General features: G+C 41.2%; 1 protein-coding gene across 1 annotated transcript in view; it reads right to left on the reverse strand.

Annotated features, from left to right (window-relative positions):
- Positions 1-16,886, reverse strand: part of LOC117504102 (protein diaphanous homolog 3-like) — a 546,585-nt gene that overhangs the window by 207,689 nt on the left and 322,010 nt on the right. The window contains exon 23 of the mRNA XM_034163485.1: positions 2,698-2,793. Coding sequence (XP_034019376.1) covers positions 2,698-2,793 — 96 coding nt within the window. The remainder of the gene's footprint in view (positions 1-2,697; positions 2,794-16,886) is intronic.

Below are 16,886 nucleotides of genomic sequence, written 5' to 3' on the forward strand. Positions count from 1 at the left end.
CGGAGACCCCATCGCACAACCATGGATCTGCCTGTAGTAATTCCCCCTAAACAGGAAATACGTGGTGTTAAGACAGATCTCCAAGAGTTGGCAGATGTGGTCTGGTGTGAGTTTGGTCCTTTCAGGTAGAGACACATCTTCCAGCAGTCTCTACCTCACAGCTGAGATGGCCTCAGCGGTGGGGATGCAGGTGAACAACAAAGTCACATCAAATGACACCATAGTTTCATCTGCCTCCAGCTGCAGGTCCTTGATTTTGTTCACAAAATCTTGTGTGTTCTCCACATGGTGGTCTGAGTTACCCACTAGAGGAGCCAAAATCCACTTGAGGTGCTTGGCCAAATTGTATGTGATGAAATCTGTGCTACATACAATAGGCCTGAGTGGCATGTCCTGTTTGTAGATTTTGGGCAGTCCACAGATGCATGGAGTGGCATCCCCCGGGTACAGTCTGTAGTATGTCTGGCTGTCGATGAGTCCCTCTTTCTCCAGGTTTTGGTTCATGGTAATGAGTCATTCACGTCATCAGGAGAGAGTCGTCAAGGGAGCCATCAAGGGAGGCTTCCGTCCTGTCATTAGTAGAGTGCTAACTAGAGCACAATAGGTGCTAATTAGAGCTATTGTTTAGTCACTAGCCTATAGCAGTCAGCCTCTCGGTAGGTGGGGTCTGGTTAGGTTAAAAACTCCAGCTTTTGTTGGCTTCTGGTTTATTCTTCTCTACACGAGTCAAGACAGAAGTCAGACTACCAGAGCAAGGAATTTTAGCTGAGGAAGCTTCTGTGATTTGAAGCGAAACGTTCTCACGTCAAGCAACCCAGTCCAGTCGAAGATTCAAGCTTCTCTACTATACGAGGTCTGTCAATAAAGTATAGGTCCTTTTTATTTTTTTCAAAAACTATATGGATTTCATTCATATGTTTTTACGTCAGACATGCTTGAACCCTCGTGCGCATGCGTGAGTTTTTCCACGCCTGTCGGTGACGTCATTCGCCTGTGAGCACTCCTTGTGGGAGGAGTCGTCCAGCCCCTCATCGGAATTCCTTTGTCTGAGAAGTTGCTGAGAGACTGGCGCTTTGTATGATCAAAATTTTTTCTAAACCTGTGAGACACATCGAAGTGGACACGATTCGAAAAATTAAGCTGGTTTTCAGTGAAAATTTTAACGGCTGATGAGAGATTTTGAGGTGATACTGTCGCTTTAAGGACTTCCCACGGTGCGAGACGTCGCGCAGCGCTCTCAGGTGCCGTCGTCAGCCTGTTTCAAGCTGAAAACCTCCACATTTCAGGCTCTATTGATCCAGGACGTCGTGAGAGAACAGAGAAGTTTCAGAAGAAGTCGGTTTCAGCATTTTATCCGGATATTCCACTGTTAAAGGAGATTTTTTTTAAGGAATTCCGACGAGGGGCTGGATGACTCCTCCCACAAGGAGTGCTCACAGGCGAATGACGTCACCGACAGGTGTGGAAAAACTCACGCATGCGCACGAGGGTTCAAGCATGTCTGACGTAAAAACATATGAATGAAATCCATATAGTTTTTGAAAAAATAAAAAAGGACCTATATGACAGCCCTCGTATATGAGATGTTCAAGATGGTGGCCATGACAGCCATAACTGAAATCGGATCAGAATGCCTTGAGCAAACACTGGTGTCCTCAAGGGTAGGAATACTCGCACCAAGTTTCAGCTTCACTGGTCCAGAGGTTTCTGAGAAGAATATTTTTACACGATGCAGATGATGTCGATGGACGGCCCATGACATAAGCTCACTGGACCTTCCGTCCAGGTGAGCTAAAAACAAAACATTTAATTATTTCCATGTTAGAACAATATAACTTTGCTATTATGGTACAGATTAATCGACATCAACATAAGCTGGAATCTATTAGCTAAAAGAAATTAAACTAAAATTACATTACATTCATAACAATTGCAAAAATAATAAGCAGGTGCTGCCAATTAAACTGATTTCCTTCTCTTCATTGACAATGTGATGCCTGACAAAAGCAGTTTGATGAATTCTGAACGCCAGTTGCTTGGCCTGAAAACAGTACAGCGACTCGCTTGCTGAAGATTAACATCCAAAGACCAATCAGAAAATGAAGATTTATACAGTGGGGAGCCTTAGCAGAGCATCACCACAGAAGAAACTCTGTTTTTTTTTTTTTTTTTTTTGGGGGGGGGGTTACAGATTTCAAGCATCGATGGAATGGACTTAATCAATTATATATATATATAGTAGGAGGTTTATTTTCAACCAATATTCATAACAATACAAGTACAATACAATTTATGATTATTTCAATTGTTCAGTTACTCCTGGGCCATTAAAAGGGTGGGGGGGTGGGGCTGGCAAAAAAAAAAAAAAAAAAAGTGATCAAATTCCTGCACTCCAATCAAATCAAATGTTACACTCTCAAATTAAAGCCAAAACTCTACTTGAAGTTCATATTCATTATTTGCTTTTAACTGTACACATGGCAATAGACAGCTAAATGAGGTGCCAATATCCAACTATTTGTGGCGTAGAACATGTTTCACAGACATCTGAATGAATGTCTTCAGCAAAAGCATGGGACCTAAGATCAACTTCAATTCACTCAAACGTTAAAGAGAAACTACATGCTTTTGGAGGGATAGCACTTAAACATTGAATGCTGGTGGTATGGCTTTAATGTGTAATGATATGAGAATTACCTTTGGGTCGTGGTGCTCTCTTTCTGCGATCTCTGAATGCAGCTCCTGACTGTAGGGCTTCCAGCAAACAATCCATCACTCCTGTCTCGTCATTCTCTGGATAAGTGAAGCAGGAAAAAAAAGGTTGTTAACAGAAATATGATCATATTTGAGACATTCATATAATAGCATCCATGAAGGGGTGGTGGAAAATGGTTAGTTGACGAGGTTTCACTGCAGAAGATTCCTGGTTCAAACCGCACCCCTGCCATCTTTCTCTATGTGGAGTTTTGTCAGGAAGTGCATCCTTCCTGTGTCAAATTAACATGCAAATCCACTTCAGATATGTTGTGGTGACCCTCGAGTGAAAACAAGGGAGCAGCTGAAGGGACCTTATATAATAGCATCCATCAAATCCACCACATTACATGTCCTATGTGACATGTCATATGAAAATCTGAGTTAAATAGAATAACTATGCATTAAAGCTATGGCTAGACAACCAGGGATCGACAGTAAGGGCTGCCTTTGACAAGTGAAATGTGCTACTGGACTTGTGCATCATGCCCCTAACTCGCCCAACATGGTATGTTAATTTTCAAGCTCATTCAGAATGAAATCCGGTGAAAAATAAATAAATAAACAAACAAACAAACAAATATTCAAAAAACATAGTTCAATGATGGTACTGGGGCTGCAGAGACATTATTTTGATTAACTAATTTAAGATGAATGAAACCTGATTGATTAAAGCTGTGTGTTTCCTGTCACTTCACAGTTTCATCAGAGTAAGCAGGCAAGCAGCAACGTGGCTGCATTCAACACTAAGCACGGTGAATGTTTTAAAAGTACATAAATACACTTTCAATTAAATACTCAACAAATCTCTTTTATTCACACAGAACATCAACACTGCATGTCAGTCTTGCTGTTCCAGAGTGCAGTGCCAATGCAGCAATAACAGGCAGTGCACATGCTACGAATGTTTTAAAAAGCATATTATTCACTCTTCTTTCCTTGAAATATTCACCAGGTGTGTTCCTGATGGATGATGTATGTGATGTCCACTTCTCACCTAAGTGCTTCAGATATAAATGAACATGTTTTTCCGCTTTTTTGTTTCTGCTTACAGAGACTAACAGAGGCAAATATTGGTTCTCCTCCTACCTCAAACACAGACTTTACTTTGTATTCATTCAAAACTTCAAATCAAATAACTTCCAAATTCTCTGTGGTGTCCACACAAGGTTCAATTTTAGGGCTGTTACTTTTCAATCTATATAAGATCCACTTAGCAACATCAAACTGAATCATTAACATATCTTATTCATATGTTGATAACACCACTCGACATTGCTCTTTCAACAGTGATCTCAGTCCAACGGACAGCATGATTTATTCAGAGCAGATTCAGAAAACTGGATGACATCCGCTCTTCAACAAAGATTAGGTAGTGTTTACAAAAGAGGTAGCTGACATTTGTCAAGAGTGGTAAAAAATTAAGCAAAGCTTGTATAATGAATTGGAATGCCATGAGAGTCCAGAATGGTTTTAGAGCCTTAGACCTCAACAATTTTTAGAAGAGGAACTCAACCCTTTTATTTCCTGTTAATTGTGTATTTTTTGATGTTAATTTGCTGTCTTAATGTATTTATAAATTGTTTAGGTTCTTGTTATCACACACACATTATTATTATTATTTTATATTTACTTATATTTTGTCATTTGATTTCTAAATGGACCACAATGGAAATAAGTGTTTTCACTTTCTTGTGTCATCCATGTATTTGTTATTATGTACTTACATTGAACTTACAAAATAAAATCACTCATGCTTTCAATATAATGACATTCTGCCTCTGACTGGAATGGCGTGTGAGTCCAGAAAGTAGGTAGCAATATCCATTGTTCAATGCTGCTAGCGAAAATCCATAGCTAAGCCAAAAATATTTGTCCTATCAATGTTCCATTTTGGCAACATTCATCCTCAAGTCAAAATACATAAGCATACCAAACGGCATATATCCGCTCTCCACAGTTTCTCTGTGATCGAAGTTACAGCTGCTGCAAGGTGTTCTTAATTTGACAAAAAAAAAAAAAAAAGACAGTGGCTGAAAACATTAAAACCACTACAGTTTTCACTCATGGTATCAACATGAGACTTAACACATTCATGGTAAGAGAAACATAACACTTAACTAAACTGACTAGACCAAATGAAGTACAAAAACAAATCAATGACATGAACACTTTTAAACTAACATGAACCACAATAACATTTAAAATCGCAAAACCACGAACTCCCATGGTGCACTGCAGGACAATATCCATTGTTTACTGGTTAGGTAAAATTGGTAATTTCTCCAAAAATATTTGTCTTAACTTCCCGTTTTTGCAGGATTCATCCTTGATCCAAAATACATAAGCATTACATATTGTAATGGCTTGGTAAAACAGTTGCATGTTCACCCCTTCTTGTGTGCAACTGTAAAAGTATGTTTGTAACAGATTTAACATCTCGTTATAATCTTTCAGACGAGCTGCGCTCTGATGCAGTGTGCTGACACAATCACTCACACGCGGTGTTTTTGACTTGCGTAATGTTCATGTGAAGTTTGCGTAATTAATGCATGATGGAGATTTTGAACATTTCAAAATTTTCTTTGTGCACTTGCATGAAGCTGCACACAGTTTACACAGGTTTACAATGAGTTTGAGATGAGTTTACACTCACAGAGTACCTGTAAGTGCGTGGATCAAAGTTGTGCAAGTGTAAGGGGGCCTTAAGCTCTACAAAGTTCCTGGAGATCCACACTGATGAATTTCTAAACTTCAAATTTCAGATTGAAAATTAACAAAAAAAAAATGTCTCACTGTTTTGATTTTCAAGTTCACACATTTACTTCTACTCTCTGCACTTACCCTTTATAAAACTTTAATTGAGCCTCACTTACATTACTGCAATATCATATAGTGTAACACATTTTCAACATACCTAAAAAAGCTAGAATCCCTTTGAAAGAAAATCATTTGTCCCTTATTACTGTCTGAAATTAACAGTCCTAGCAGAATACTTTTGCACGGTTACAATTTTCTAAGGCTTGCCGAGTATAATTACTTCCAGAATGCTTGTATAATTTACCAGATTGTCTGCGAACTCAACCATAAACTGTGTGACCTCATTCCAGTCTTCTTTCCTATGTAAACCTATGTCACAGGAATAAAAACCTAACTACTGGGGCAAAAACGAAGGTTAAAATGTACCAGCTTTAGTATTGTGTGCAGAGAATTGCAAACTTGGAAAGAGCTCGATGAGCAACTAAAAATGTCTCATTCCATCTCCATATTCAAGAAAAAGGAAATAAGACCCCCCCCCCCCCCCCCCCCCCTACAATCAAGCTTTAAATAGCTGACTTGGGGTAACCCTTTCATGCACCCAGTCACTGCGAAGTTGTGAAATATATATAGATATATATATATACACCACAGCTGACAGGACCCAAGTTGCAGGCTGTGCAAATGTGCCCCAGACGGTCCAGCACATAGTAGCAGGATGCACTGAGAGCCACAACCAAGTGTCAGGATAGTGTACAGGAACATCTGTGCTGCATACAGAGTAGATGTCCCCAAATCCCGATGGGAGATGCCACCAAAGGTGATTGAGAATGACAGGACTAAGGTCCTGACGGACTTCAAATTCCAGAGAGAAAAGCAGCTGCTGGCCAAAACACCAGACATAGTGGTGGCTGACAAGGGAAAGAAAACCGCAGTTGTGATTGATGTGGCAATCCCAGCTGACAGCAACATCAGAAAGAAGGAGCACAAAGAAACAGAGCAGATGTGGAAGGCAAAGTCCAAAGTGGTCCCAGTGGTAATAGGAGAACTAGGGGCTGTAACACCCAAACTGGAAGAGTGGCTCCAGCAGATTCCAGGTACAACATCGGAGGTCTTTGTCCGGAAGAGTGCAGTCCAAGGAACAGTTAAGATACTGCGCCAAACTCTCACACTCACAGGCCTCTGGTAGAGGACCTGAGCTTGAGAAATGCACATACCAACCTCAGTAAAACTGGCATTCAGGTTCAGATTCAGGTGGACCAGCAGGTTTTGTTGGTAAGAATCAAAATCCACTATATGTATGAAACGGACAAAATCCGTTATATGTATGTAACACATTAGTTCCAGTCGGGAGGCGCTGAACGATATATGGGGAATCCCCAGCACCAATTTCACTTATGTGTTTCCTTGATTGAATACCTAATCTTGAATAGGGGATTGCCTCATTTAATGGCTGGGTCAAACATTCATCTCAAAAAATAAACGCCTGCCTTAAATAAGTGCCGTGCATTATGGGCATTAAAAAGGATTACATTTAGTCGAGTCACTCTTTTTTCTGAACCCGCTGCAGAGTGGTCCCTTAAAATTCTAAAGCCTCATTTATACTTCTACAACTCAGTAACTCCGTGGCAATGCAACGATGTCGATGTGCGCATGACCCTTTCAAAGATCTACGCCGCGTTAGTGGGTGTCATACTGTTGGAATAGTCAGTCATATTTGTGGACTTTTCTGCCAAACGTATTTGATCCATGATTGAAATGTAATCACAGGGCGCACTGCAAAAACTAAAAATATGACAGGAGAGGAAGAAGTGAAAGCATAAAAGTGATAAATCACAGCCCTTGCAGTCTCCATCATGAAAGCAGGTGCGCGTCAGGCTACTGGAAGGGTTCGCAGCCACGCAGAAGGGTCTGCTCTAAAGCGGTAGTCTATGGCTCGCGGCAGCCATGGATATGTGTGAAACCTAACACCATATTACAGCGCAGGCAGCAAGCAGCATTTTGACAATTTTTCCTCAAATCGACGAGTGTTAGTGATGAACTTCATTTCGTACCTCTGTGGTGACTGGGCAATCCCAGACTGATCTGTCCAGTACATGCAAGGGGCATTTAATGGAAATGCATTGCGATGTGGCCAGGCGTTTTCAATAATGTGAGCAAAAATCTGTTATACAAAATCTAGTATATACAGTGTTTATTACATAGAAAACCATACACAAGCATGAGGACTTGCCTGTGAGTGCAAGTATCCGGTTTACAATAGTGTTCAGAATAATAGTAGTGCTATGTGACTAAAAAGATTAATCCAGGTTTTGAGTATATTTCTTATTGCTACATGGGAAACAAGGTATCAGTAGATTCAGTAGATTCTCACAAATCCAACAAAATCAAAAATTCATGAAATGCACACTCTTAAGGCTATGAAATTGGGCGATTAGTAAAAAAAAAGTAGAAAAGGGGGTGTTAACAATAATAGTAGCATCTGCTGTTGATGCTACAAACTCAAAACTATTATGTTCAAACTGCTTTTTTAGCAATCCTGTGAATTACTAAACTAGCATTTAGTTGTATAACCACAGTTTTTAATGATTTCTTCACATCTGCGAGTCCTGGAGTCAACCAACTTGTGGCACCTTTCAGTTGTTATTCCACTCCAAGATTCTTTAACAACATTCCACAATTCATTCACATTTCTTGGTTTTGCTTCAGAAACAGCTTTTTTGATGTCACCCCACAAGTTCTCAATTGGATTTAGGTCCGGGGATTTGGTAGGACACTCCAAAACATTAATTTTGTTGTTTTGGAACCAAGATTTTGCTCGTTTACTAGTGTGCTTGGGGTCATGGTCTTGTTGAAACACTCATTTCAAAGGCATGTCCTCTTCAGCATATGGCAACATGACCTCAAGTATTTTGATATATCCAAACTGATCCATGATACCTGGTATGCAATACATAGGCCCAACACCATAGTAGGAGAAACATGCCCATATCAATCAATCAATTTCAATCAATTTTATTTATATAGCGCCAAATCACAACAAACAGTTGCCCCAAGGCGCTTTATATTGTAAGGCAAGGCCATACAATAATTACGTAAAGACCCCCTGTGAGCAAGCACTTGGTGACAGTGGGAAGGAAAAACTCCCTTTTAACAGGAAGAAACCTCCAGCAGAACCAGGCTCAGGGAGGGGCAGTCTTCTGCTGGGACTGGTTGGGGCTGAGGGAGAGAACCAGGAAAAAGACATGCTGTGGAGGGGAGCAGAGATCAATCACTAATGATTAAATGCAGAGTGGTGCATACAGAGCAAAAAGAGAAAGAAACACTCAGTGCATCATGGGAACCCCCCAGCAGTCTAAGTCTATAGCAGCATAACTAAGGGATGGTTCAGGGTCACCTGACCCAGCCCTAACTATAAGCTTTAGCAAAAAGGAAAGTTTTAAGCCTAATCTTAAAAGTAGAGAGGGTGTCTGTCTCCCTGATCCGAATTGGGAGCTGGTTCCATAGGAGAGGAGCCTGAAAGCTGAAGGCTCTGCCTCCCATTCTACTCTTACAAACCCTAGGAACTACAAGTAAGCCTGCAGTCTGAGAGCGAAGCGCTCTATTGGGGTGATATGGTACTATGAGGTCCCTAAGATAAGATGGGACGTGATTATTCAAAACCTTATAAGTAAGAAGAAGAATTTTAAATTCTATTCTAGAATTAACAAGAAGCCAATGAAGAGAGGCCAATATGGGTGAGATATGCTCTCTCGTTATAGTCCCCGTTAGTACTCCAGCTGCAGCATTTTGAATTAACTGAAGGCTTTTCAGGGAACTTTTAGGACAACCTGATAATAATGAATTACAATAGTCCAGCCTAGGGGAAATAAATGCATGAATTAGTTTTTCAGCATCACTCTTGAGACAAGACCTTTCTAATTTTAGAGATATTGCGTAAATGCAAAAAAGCAGTCCTACATATTTGTTTAATATGCGCTTTGAATGACATATCCTGATCAAAAATGACCAAGATTTCTCACAGTATTACTAGAGGTCAGGGTAATGCCATTCAGAGTAAGGATCTGGTTAGACACCATGTTTATAAGATTTGTGGGGCCAAGTACAATAACTTCAGTTTTATCTGAGTTTAAAAGCAGGAAATTAGAGGTCATCCATGTCTTTATGTCTGTAAGACAATCCTGCAGTTTAGCTAATTGGTGTGTGTCCTCTGGCTTCATAGATAAAGCTGGGTATCATCTGCCTAACAATGAAAATTTAAGCAATGCCATCTAATAATACTGCCTAAGGGAAGCATGTATAAAGTGAATAAAATTGGTCCTAGCACAGAACCTTGTGGAACTCCATAATTAACCTTAGTCTGTGAAGAAGATGCACCATTTACATGAACAAATTGTAATCTATTAAATAAATATGATTCAAACCACGGCAGCGCAGTGCCTTTAATACCTATGGCATGCTCTAATCTCTGTAATAAAATTTTATGGTCAACAGTATCAAAAGCAGCACTGAGGTCTAACAGAACAAGCACAGAGATGAGTCCACTGTCTGATCATTTGTAACCTTCACTAATGCTGTTTCTGTACTATGATGAATTCTAAAACCTGAGTGAAACTCTTCAAATAGACCATTCCTCTGCAGATGATCAGTTAGCTGTTTTACAACAAGAAACATCAAGAATTTTTGAGAGAAAAGGAAGGTTGGCGATTGGCCTATAATTAGCTAAGATAGTTGGGTCAAGTGATGGCTTTTTAAGTAATGGTTTAATTACTGCCACCTTAAAAGCCTGTAGCACATAGCCAACTAATAAAGATAGATTGATCATATTTAAGATCGAAGCATTAAATAATGGTAGGGCTTCCTTGAGCAGCCTGGTAGGAATGGGGTCTAATAGACATGTTGATGGTTTGGATGAAGTAACTAATGAAAATAACTCAGACAGAACAATCTGAGAGAAAGAGTCTAACCAAATACCGGCATCACTGAAAGCAGCCAAAGATAACGATACGTCTTTGGGATGGTTATGAGTAATTTTTTCTCTAATAGTTAAAATTTTATTAGCAAAGAAAGTCATGAAGTCATTACTAGTTAAAGTTAAAGGAATACTCGGCTCAATAGAGCTCTGACTCTTTGTCAGTCTGGCTACAGTGCTGAAAAGAAACCTGGGGTTGTTTTTATTTTCTTCAATTAGTGATGAGTAGTAAGATGTCCTAGCTTTATGGAGGGCTTTTTTATAGAGCAACAGACTCTTCTTCCAGGCTAAGTGAAGATCTTCTAAATTAGTGAGACGTCATTTCCTCTCCAACTTATGGGTTATCTGCTTTAAGCTGCGAGCTTGTGAGTTATACCACGGAGTCAGGCACTTCTGATTTAAAGCTCTCTTTTTTAGAGGAGCTACAGCATCCAAAGTTGTCTTCAATGAGGATGTAAAACTATTGACGAGATACTCTATCTCACTTACAGAGTTTAGGTAGCTACTCTGCACTGTGTTGGTATATGGCATTAGAGAACATAAAGAAGGAATCATATCCTTAAACCTAGTTACAGCGCTTTCTGAAAGACTTCTAGTGTAATGAAACTTATTCCCCACTGCTGGGTAGTCCATCAGAGTAAATGTAAATGTTATTAAGAAATGATCAGACATAAGGGAGTTTTCAGGGAATACTGTTAAGTCTTCAATTTCCATACCATAAGTCAGAACAAGATCTAAGATATGATTAAAGTGGTGGGTGGACTCATTTACATTTTGAGCAAAGCCAATTGAGTCTAATAATAGATTAAATGCAGTGTTGAGGCTGTCATTCTCAGCATCTGTGTGGATGTTAAAATCGCCCACTATAATTATCTTATCTGAGCTAAGCACTAAGTCAGACAAAAGGTCTGAAAATTCACAGAGAAACTCACAGTAACGACCAGGAGGACGATAGATAACAACAAATAAAACTGGTTTTTGGGACTTCCAATTTGGATGGACAAGACTAAGAGTCAAGCTTTCAAATGAATTAAAGCTCTGTCTGTTGTGAAAGTGTCGTGACACGGACCCACAACAGGGGGCGTTAATGAACGGACAATGGATAAGCCAAAAGTAACAATTTAATGTTGTGAATCGCACAACGACGTACAGACAATAATAATATGGAGACTGTCAATCATACACCAGGTGACGTGTGGGCAGGCTCGACGATAGAAGACGCCTGGCGAGAGAAGAGCCGGATCCCACACAGCTTCCACCGCCAACGGAGCTGAAGAACACTGGAGCCGCAAAGCCCTGCGCCCCAGGTGGCCGCTGTCTTCAGCAGTCAGACCGGGTACTGCTGGCAGAGAACAGAGACAGTCCTGATGAGTGTGAGGTCGCACACTCAGTAATCCCACAGTCTGTACACAATTAGGAGGGAGAACCTCCACCTCCAGCAACAATTTCACCCATGCAGCTCCTGTTGGTCTCTTTCCTGGATGGAGTGAGAGGCGAAGAACGCCGTCCTCTCACTGTCCACCAATCCAGCCTCCGACAGAGCCCGCAGGAACACGGCTGCACACAGAACAATGTTTTGGACAACAATAATTACAGCAGAGAAGGTTACCTGAATGGTAGCTGATTTCTCGGCGGGGAGGTGGAGTTGCAGTCTGGCCTTTATGGTGGTGGTGATGAGTAGTGGATGAGTGACAGCTGGTACGGATGATGAGTGACAGCTGTCACTCCTGGTCGCTCCAACGCCCTCTCGTGCTTGAAGCCCGCACTTCAAGCAGGGCGCCATCTTGTGGTGGTGGGCCAGCAGTACCTCCTCTTCAGCGGCCCACACAACACTGTCTGGGTTTTTGATTAATTAATAAGCTGGAATGGAAGATTGCTGCTAATCCTCCGCCTCGGCCCGTGCTACGAGCATTCTGGCAGTTAGTGTGACTCGGGGGTGTTGGCTCATTTAAACTAACATATTCATCCTGCTGTAACCAGGTTTCTGTAAGGCAGAATAAATCAATGTTGATCAATTATTATATCATTTACTAACAGGGACTTAGAAGAGAGAGACCTAATGTTTAATAGACCACATTTAACTGTTTTAGTCTGTGGTGCAGTTGAAGGTGCTATATTTTTTCTTTTTGAATTTTTATGCTTAAAAAGATTTTTGCTGGTTATTGGTGGTCTGGGAGCAGGCACCGTCTCTACGGGGATGGGGTAATGAGGGGATGGCAGGGGGAGAGAAGCTGCAGATAGGTGTGTAAGACTACAACTCTGCCTCCTGGTCCCAACCCTGGATAGTCACGGTTTGGAGGATTTAAGAAAATTGGCCAGATTTCTAGAAATGAGAGCTGCTCCATCCAAAGTGGGATGGATGCCGTCTCTCCTAACAAGACCAGGTTTTCCCCAGAAGCTTTGCCAATTATCTATGAAGCCCACCTCATTTTTTGGACACCACTCAGACAGCCAGCAATTCAAGGAGAACATGCGGCTAAACATGTCACTCCCGGTCCGATTGGAGAGGGGCCCAGAGAAAACTACAGAGTCCGACATTGTTTTTGCAAAGTTACACACCGATTCAATGTTAATTTTAGTGACCTCCGATTGGCGTAACCGGGTGTCATTACTGTCGACGTGAATTACAATCTTACCAAATTTACGCTTAGCCTTAGCCAGCAGTTTCAAATTTCCTTCAATGTCGCCTGCTCTGGCCCCCGGAAGACAATTGACTATTGTTGCTGGTGTCGCTAACTTCACATTTCTCAAAACAGAGTCGCCAAGAACCAGAGTTTGTTCCTCGGCGGGTGTGTCGCCGAGTGGGGAAAAACAGTTAGAAATGTGACCGGGTTGGCGGTGTACACGGGGCTTCTGTTTAGGGCTACGCTTCCTCCTCACAGTCACCCAGTCGGCCTGCTTTCCCGGCTGCTCGGGATCTGCCAGAGGGAAACTAACGGGCCCATATGCCCATAATGCTTGCACCATCACGCTTCACTGTCTTCACTGTGAACTGTGGCTTGAATTCAGAGATTGGGGGTCGTCTCCCAAACTGTCTGCGGCCCTTGGACCCAAAAAGAATAATTTTACTCTCATCAGTCCACAAAATATTCCTCCATTTCTCTTTAGGCCAGCTGATGTGTTTTTTGGCAAATTGTAACCTCTTCTGCACATCTTTTATTTAAAGGAGACCTGCACTGAAATAAATGTGGTCAGATCTCAGAACGAAATAGCTGATATGTATTTATAAGACCCTTATGAATGCAGTAAAGTAAATCTGCAAGCCCAAATTTGTAATTCAGTGGAGAAATCTTTGTTTATAAATGACAAATTTGCAGCTAAAATTTGACCCTCCGCGAAAACTGTTTGTACATCCGGGACATTGCAGTGACGTGAGGCAGGAGACGGAGTGCTCCGTCTTCAGTCCGATCCCGCATTGAAATTGATTTTATCTTTTAGTAATGTTACTGTTATACACATCCTGGTTTCAACATCCAAAAGTAAGCTGCAATGAATGCAAGATACAGCTCTGCATGCTCAGATCAGCGGCGACATCGACAGCGGGCAACGTTCTTCCCCGACGCCTTGCTCTCACTGCCTCCGATGCGCTTACCGAGTCTGCGGGCTCGGTAAACGCAGCAGCGGGCCACTCACACCGCCCTCGTGTCTGCTGTGCAGCCGGCACCACCTCCCTGTCTACTGAATGGAGGTGCGGCCAACTTGGCAACAAGTCCAGAGACTAAGCTCGCTGTTTTGATGTGGAGCAGCCGGTGACACCTGTTACCCGCAAGGACAGACTTCTTGCAGCAAAATCCACAGCGCCGCACGGTCTCAGTCACAGAGATTTATATCTTTTTAATGACTTGAATTCTTTGCGGGTCCCGCATCCGTACCCCACGACGGTAACACCGGAGGCTAAAGACAGATTTTCAATGCGACACCACTCAATCAAATGCGCGTATGAAAAAGTCCCCAAAAATCATTTTCAAGCAACAATAAAAGAAATGTATACTCACCAAACGTACCGCAAGACAATATGAAGTTTTAAAAAAAGTCGATCCTTCAGTATAAGATAATAAAAAGGTGCTTTTGTAAGAGATGCAAACTGACGTAAATCCACAAATTACAGTTGGCGCGCGCAATGCATGCTGGGATAGGGTCTTCTCTCTGACGTCTCGGCAGCGTCCCGGATGTGCTGACAGTTTTGCGGAGGGCTAAATTTTAGCTGTAAATGTGTCATTTTTAAACTAAGATTTCTCAGTTGAATGATAGATCTGGGCTTGCAGATTTACTTTACTACATTCAGAAAGATATTATGTTTAAATATAAGTCATTTTTTGGTCCAAAGATCTGACTGCATTTATTTCAATGCAGGTCTACTTTAACAGAGGGACTTTGCGGGGTATTCTTACAAATAAATTAGCTTCACACAGGCGTCTTCTAACTGTCTCAGCACTTACAAGTAACTCCAGACTGTCTTTGATCATTCTGGAGCTGATCAGTGGGTGAGCCTTTGAAATTCTGGTTATTCTTCTATTTTCATTTTGATGGTTGTTTTCCATTTTTTTCCCACACATCTCTGTTTTTTTGTCCATTTTAAAGCATAGAAAATCATTGTACAGATGAACAGCCAATAATTTTTTGCACCTGCGTATAGGGTTTCCCCTCTCCAATCAACTTTTTAATCAAACTACGCTGTTCTTCTGAACAATGTCTTAAACGTCCCATTTTCCTCAGGCTTCCAAAGAGAAAAGCATGTTCAACAGGTGCTGGCTTCATCATTAAATAGGGGACACCTGATTCACACCTGTTTGCTCCACAAAATTGACTAACTCACTGACTGAATGCCACACTACTATTATTGTGAACACCCAATATTCTGCTTTTTTTTTTTTTACTAATAGCCCAATTTCATAGCCTTAAGAGTGTGCATATCATGAATGCTTGGTCTTGTTGGATTTGTGAGAATCTACTGAATCTACTGGTACCTTGTTTCCCCATGTAACAATAAGAAATATACTCAAAACCTGGATTAATCTTTTTAGTCACATAGCACTACTATTATTCTGAACACTACTGTATATAATGACAGTTAAAGCGGGTTATACTGTGTATACACACACACACATACATATACACATATGTAAGTAAGTAAGTAAGTCCCTTCGGCTGCTCCATTGTTTTGCACTCGGGGTTGCCACAGCAAATCCAAGGTGGATCTGCATGTTGAATTGGCACAGGTTTTACGCCGGATGTACTTCCTGACGCAACTCCACATTACATGGAGAAATGTGGCAGGGTGGGATTTGAACCCGGAACCTTCTGCACTGAAACCAAGTGCATTAACCACTTGGCCACCACCCCTATATATATATATATATATATATATATATATATATATATATATATATATATATACACACACACATCAGGTTGTCCTAAAAGTTACCTGAAAAGCCTTCAGTTAATTCAAAATGCTGACGGGGACTAGAAGGAGAGAGCATATTTCGCCCATATTGGCCTCTTTTCATTGGCTTCCTGTTAATTCTAGAATAGAATTTAAAATTCTTCTTCTTACTTACAAGGTTTTGAATAATCAGGTCCCATCTTATCTTAGGGACCTCATAGTACCATATCACCCCAATAGAGCGCTTCGCTCTCAGACTGCAGGCTTACTTGTAGTTCCTAGGGTTTTTAAGAGTAGAATGGGAGGCAGAGCCTTCAGCTTTCAGGCTCCTCTCCTGTGGAACCAGCTCCCAATTCAGATCAGGGAGACAGACACCCTCTCTACTTTTAAGATTAGGCTTAAAACATTCCTTTTTGCTAAAGCTTATAGTTAGGGCTGGATCAGGTGACCCTGAACCATCCCTTAGTTATGCTGCTATAGACTTAGACTGCTGGGGGGTTCCCATGATGCACTGAGTGTTTCTTTCTCTTTTTGCTCTGTATGCACCACTCTGCATTTAATCATTAGTGTTTGATCTCTGCTCTCTTCCACAGCATGTCTTTTTCCTGATTCTCTCCCCTCAGCCCCAACCAGACCCAGCAGAAGACTGCCCCTCACTGAGCCTGGTTCTGCTGGAGGTTTCTTCCTGTTAAAAGGGAGTTTTTCCTTCCCACTGTCGCCAAGTGCTTGCTCACAGGGGGTCGTTTTGACCGCTGGGGTTTTTCTGTAATTATTGTATGGCTTTTGCCTTACAATATAAAGTGCCTTGGGGCAACTGTTTATTGTGATTTGGCGCTATATAAATAAAATTGATTTGATACACACACACACACACACATATACACATACATACATATAAATACAGATACATATACACACATACACACACATATATATACGAGGTCTATTAGAAAAGAAAGCAACCTTTTTATTTTTTTAAAAAACTATATGGATTTGAATCACGTGCGATTACGTCAT

Source organism: Thalassophryne amazonica, chromosome 2, assembly GCF_902500255.1.
Source record: "Thalassophryne amazonica chromosome 2, fThaAma1.1, whole genome shotgun sequence".
Taxonomy (NCBI): domain Eukaryota; kingdom Metazoa; phylum Chordata; class Actinopteri; order Batrachoidiformes; family Batrachoididae; genus Thalassophryne; species Thalassophryne amazonica.